At 33.4% G+C, this 5,877-nt stretch overlaps 1 protein-coding gene across 1 annotated transcript; it reads right to left on the bottom strand.

The window, feature by feature from the left end:
- Positions 1-2,861: 2,861 nt before the first annotated feature.
- Positions 2,862-5,877, bottom strand: LOC306990469 (uncharacterized protein; the record flags this gene model as incomplete). Its single annotated transcript, XM_079597345.1, has 6 exons — positions 5,127-5,877; positions 4,430-4,590; positions 4,131-4,223; positions 3,858-4,050; positions 2,945-3,099; positions 2,862-2,870 (listed from the first exon to the last, which is right to left on the bottom strand). The coding sequence occupies exons 1-6, from the start codon at positions 5,332-5,334 to the stop codon at positions 2,862-2,864; spliced, it is 819 nt and encodes a 272-aa protein (XP_079453471.1). The 5' UTR covers positions 5,335-5,877.

Here is a 5,877-nt window from a genome sequence, read left to right as displayed (position 1 = left end):
ACGATCAACTCGGTAACCATGGGTTATTAACCCCTAGGTTCATTTTGCGCCGGAATTGTCCTTTAAACTGAATCTTACATTGTGGTGTCACCAAATGTTTGTAAGTAAGTATTCATACTGTTCCCAATCAATTTGTAATGGCATATTGGTCAGCATTAATGGCTATGAACATTTCAAGTAAAATAAGTTAAGGTAACACATTACTTCTTAAAGCATTTATGTATAATACATAATTAAGGTGTTCATAATGCACATTATATTGCATTGTATCTTTTCATAAATAATTGTTACTAAAGTTAAAATGCATTATATTTGCAGATTGGTTGTTACATCTGAAATTGGTTGTTTGTCATGTGTTTTAATGCATTACACATTATGAAGACATAGCATAACACTTTTTTACGAAGCCTGTATTATAATGCATTACAAGGGTATTTTTATTGTATTATAATGCATGCATAATGCCTTATAAACAAACTTATAATGTGTTATATCGTCTCATTGATAATCGTAACAATAGTAATAATACTTATTTGTTTAAGTATTAAGATTATGACGATTTTTAATTTTATTCACTTATGTAATAATGGATTATATATCTCATAATTTCATATATTTTGCTTTCCCAAGAGTCATACTGTATCTTGACATTGTTAACTTAAGATACAATATTGCATTTTTAAATGTAAAAGAGTTTCCAGTGAGTTTAAAGGGATAGTTCACCCCAAAATAAAAAATGTCATAATTCATTCACCCTCATGTTGTTGTGACTAAACCTGTATTGGTTAACAATTGTGTTTTTTTCTTTTTCTTTTTCCAAACTTATACAGGTTTGGAACGACGTGAGAGTAAATAAATTATAATATAATTTTTCTTTTTGGGTGAACTATCCATTTAACGCACTGGAAACTCTTTTACATTTAAAACAATACAATATTGTTGTGTTGATTGCACATATGCAACATGTTTTATTTTCTATGTATTGCAATAAAAATGTAAAAAAGCAAATGTCTTATAACCACATGATATCTTATGGCTGTTTAAAAGAAAACTTCACTTTTGTTAAAGCAGACAAAGACCACTTATAAATATCATGAGCACATTGTTAAATGCTTTAGATGTTTAAAAACACTTTGTTATTGTCCCTTTACTTTAAGCAGTAAAAGAGACTCATAAGATGTACAATTATACTGTGCAGATCTTCAATGTCAACAATGTCAAGATATGAGTCTTGGGTAAGCAAAATATATGAAACTATGGGATATATAATCCATTATTTTATTATTTTTATTTTTTAATAAAATTGTTCATTGTGTGTTATAAACCGTCTTACTCTTAATAGTTATTACCACAAATAAGTAAGTATTATTACTATTGTTACGATTACAAATGAGAAGATATAACACTTATATTATAAGGTTGTTTATATGTTTACATAATGCATTATAAAGGCTTTATAACACCAGGTGTTATGCACTCTTAAACGTTATGACCACAAATAGGTCAGCATTATAATGTATTGTTACTGTTGTTATGATTTTTTATAAGATGATACAACATGTTATAAGCTTGTTTAAAATGCATTATGCATGTATTATAATGCATTAAGAATATCCTTATAATGCTGCATTACCGGTACAGGCTTCATAGGAATTGTTACCCAAATCTATTGCATTAATACAATGAAAAACACATGGGGAAGTGGTCTCATTAAGCTCACATATAGAGCAAATCTCACTTGTAAAAATCATGGAAAATCATGATTTCTGTTGTTGAAACTTTACTTTTTATTAGGCAAGGTAAATATGCTGTTCTTAATTTATCTGGGATAATATCCAGCAGTCACTGGAGAAGTACTAAAACTTAAATCATATGCTAACTGATATGATTTATCTTTTGGATATTTAAAATATAATTTGTTTAACATCTGAAAATAGTTCAGAATTAAAGTGAAAATCTGAATTAAAGTGTTTATTTTTTCATGTATTTTTTGAAATGTTAAGAATTTAAATGTAAAAGGCATAGGGGGCTTAAGAACATGCGAGTATAAAAGGTGTTTTAATTCCACTCCAGAGTTTTTAAATTTGCAATTAAATAAGTATTTTAATTATCATTTGATGACAAAAGATCACATGCTATTTAAATGGGAGATACATCTTTATTTAATACTCACCTAATTCTGAAAACTATTATTATAACAATTTGAAAATACTTGCAAATTAGACCGGTTGACCTTAATTGAGTCACTTTTCCTAATCACACAAACTATAAACAACTAATTATATACATGGACTGAAATAAACTAAATTGTTTGACAAATAAAAAAGAATAAAGCAACTGATAAAAATCCCAAATTCTCTTTCACAGCAGAGCTAGTCTGTAGAAATACATGAGGAGTTACCTATTAAGACGGACACTGTGTGAGCTGGAAGTGCCTCCTTGCTGGTCTCTGCATTGGGTGCCTTTCTTCCATTTAGAGAGTGAGTGGCAAGAGTTTCTCGCCCAAAGGTTACAAGGAAAAGCTCGCTGGTAAATTTTTTAAAATCTTGGGTGTTGATCCTATCAAACTGGCTTCTCTTGATCCGCACCCCCTCTCCCAAATTGATGAAATCGATTACCTAGTGGGGAACAGCAGAGAACAGATTGTTTTCTGTTCTTTTCAGAAAAAGTAAAAAAGAAAAAGAAAAAAAAAGTTGACCAGCACAGTGACAGACTACAATCTAAAACAAAATGGCTCAGAAATGCCTTTTAGAATAAAATATAAAGCTACAGAGCAAAATCCAAATACTTTTGGTTTGCCCGGTACAGAATTAAAAACAACATCAGCAACCACAAGTTGTGTTATGTAAAAGAGGTAGATTTTAACACACCTTCAAGCCAGAGTTGAAAATTCTGACAGAAAATGGAATACAATACAATAACTGTATAATTGGGACCTACTTACCTGCTCACTTCCTTGAGCAGAGCATGGTTCTTGAATTTGAGAACCGATGTTCTGCGAAGATGAGGTCTGCAGAGTGTCAGGCTTCTGCTTTGAAATGCACATCATCTTTATTTCTCCTACTGTGCCTTTTAGCTCCTGCACAACAGCATGCATTTCTGGAAAAAAGCAGAGCGACACAATCATGTTTACAATCCACAAAACCTTTACAGTGCCCTCCACATCTATTGGCACCATTTATCCTCTTGGAATTCAAAATTCTAATCTAAAAGCAAAATAAAATTATTGGGAAAAATATGAATATGAATTGATAAATACAGTATACAGTATTATCCTTTACCAGGATAAATGGGGAGTTGGAAAATTAGCCTTATTTACAAAAAAAAGTGGAGTGTTCCTTTTCATCAGGCACAGCATTTTTCTAATGAAGCTGTCACTTTAATTGACCGTTCGCAAAGACCCGCCCCCCTTAGTTACTGTCGCTATGCCCGACAAGCTACGCTGCTCTCATGCCACTCCATGTTCTCACGCAAGGAAAAATACATCGCGGAGCAGAGAGGAGACTGACCACGCGCTGACAGACCAGGTTACTTTTCGGTTACTTTTGATATTAAACAATTACATATATTAGAAATGTAATATTTCTGCGTGTGAGAGTGCTGCAAGATCTCTGCGAGTGACTGCCTGTGTGTGTGTCTGTATGTATGTGTGTCCTACAATAAAAGCAGCACATTAATTTAGAACAGTGATTCAACTGACTTGTAACCTGTGCATTCATTGTTTAATGCACACCTTCCAGCCAATCAGAAACGAGTATTCAAAAAGAACATGGTATTATATATACTGAAAAAGATAGTTCACAAGTTGAGAACTGAAAATTTAGAACAATTGCTGTGCTATAGCTAGATGTCATTACCTTTCCACTCCCTCAGCTCTCTCTCTGCTTTTATCCTGAAGCGCCGCTCATATTTTAAATCTTCTTTAAGCTCTTTAATTTCATTGTTTAACTCTTTGATATCTTCAGCCATGTCTGGCCTCTTACATGGCTGAGGAGACAAAGGACTTGGTACACTTGCATTCTTCAGCACTCCCACATCAGGTCTTGGTTCCTGAAGTACAATATCCGTTATTATGTATTCTAGCTGTAAAGTTATAATTTATAAAAGATAAAATAAAGCTTTCTGCTCACCTTTATTTGAGTGCAGCTTTGTTTCACCGCAGCCATAATCTTCTGTTGAATGATGTTTTTGGTCTTTTTCTTTTTTGTTACCGGTGCATTTTCCTGAAAATAGAAATCACACAATAAAAAAGTATCCCAGAAAATGTAACAATTAAACATAAATGCTTGTCTACAGTGCATTTAGTACATGTATGAAATATACACGACTTTAGGCCTACATGTAACTGCATTTCTTGATCTAATTTAAATACTATCTAAAATCAGGTTGACATTTGAGGTAGAATGTGATTGAGATTTTATCCATTTACCAGGTCCAGAAATGAAGTCTTGCCAACATCTGTAGAGGACCTTTTTACTTTCTCTCTTCTACCCTTTCCTAACGCTTCCTCGGTTGCAAAGAGGGGTATACTGTCAAAGTCACAGCCATTTTCAATCTTTTTTCTCAAGTCAATTAGGGGCTGACGCTCTCCTAAAAACAAACAAACAAAGACACATTCAGTGCAGTTTTGTTTATTCCATTGTTATAAATGTTTTTTGTTCTTTTTTTACATAAGTTTTTACTTATATTTTAATTGTTGAGCTTCAATGATAGCATAATACATTTGTCTATTCACAAAGGATTGTAACGTTAACTGGTTGGAGTGAGATTTAAATGATAGCCTACGATTAATTTACAACGCAATAAAATTAATCCCATAAATGGTCAGTTTACTTCTGGTAATTGTATTACTAAAACATGACAGTGAATGTATCACCTCCAAAAAACAATATTGTTTTGTTTTTCTATCAGACTTGAGTTCTGTGTTGATCAGTCCTCGCGAGGCTGTGCTGCTCGTGCCTTAATTGCGCACCTGCGCGTGCGCTACAAATCAGTAACGTACGTAGGCAGCGTTTTCCCCTATTTTCTCAACTGTGTTTGAATAAAATATAAATAAAAGTATTTGTACAGCTCTCTAAATCAAATAACCAAAGGTATGAGGACATTAGACGTTATAGCCTACTCACCACTAAACTGGATGACTCGACAAGGCCAACGCTGCAGCTCGCCTGACGAAGTTTTCTTCCAGTAAACATATGCTTCCTCTTCTTTGTTCCACTTGTGAATAGCCTCGGGGTGTAGTTTTGACATATTTTTGTGTTTTATTTGTGAAAGTTCACATATATGAACGGTGTTGTCTGTGAAAAAATCTACCAAAACGTATTTTATGTCCATCCTGAACTAACGAAGACGCTGACTGACAGTTCGCTCATCAAGGATCAGCTGCTCTCGAGACTCGTTGTTAGGGCAACGATCGCGCGAAGAAGATCTGGTCACGCGCGTCCTAATTATCTACGAGGGTGAAATGTCCAACAGTCGAAAAAAATACAAATCTTTTTTAGAAGATGACTATATTCCAAAAAAAAAAAAATCCCAGAAGAAACAAGTACAAAATATTTCTGGAAGATGATGAAGAAGAACCCCACAGGAGCACAAGTGTACGGAGAAATAGCAGGGAAGGTGATGATGTTGCAAGCCTGTCACCTCAGGTAAAATAAATCAAGTTCAATTAAATAAATACATCTCAGCCAATATAACATTCAGTTCCGTTAATATTATTTAACAGTATGTTTATTTATTATTCATTATAATAATACACATTTTGCAATACATGGATAGCCTACATTACACAACTGGCTTAAAGGTAATTTGTTTTTTACTTTAGACACACACAGAGAACCGAGTTGATGCTGTCTCTGATGCTGACTCTGAAGAAGA

The sequence above is a fragment of the Phoxinus phoxinus genome (genome assembly GCF_949152265.1).
Source record: "Phoxinus phoxinus genome assembly, chromosome: 22".
Taxonomy (NCBI): domain Eukaryota; kingdom Metazoa; phylum Chordata; class Actinopteri; order Cypriniformes; family Leuciscidae; genus Phoxinus; species Phoxinus phoxinus.
The sequence above is the reverse complement of the archived record's forward strand: the minus strand, read 5'-3'. Positions and strand labels throughout refer to the sequence as shown.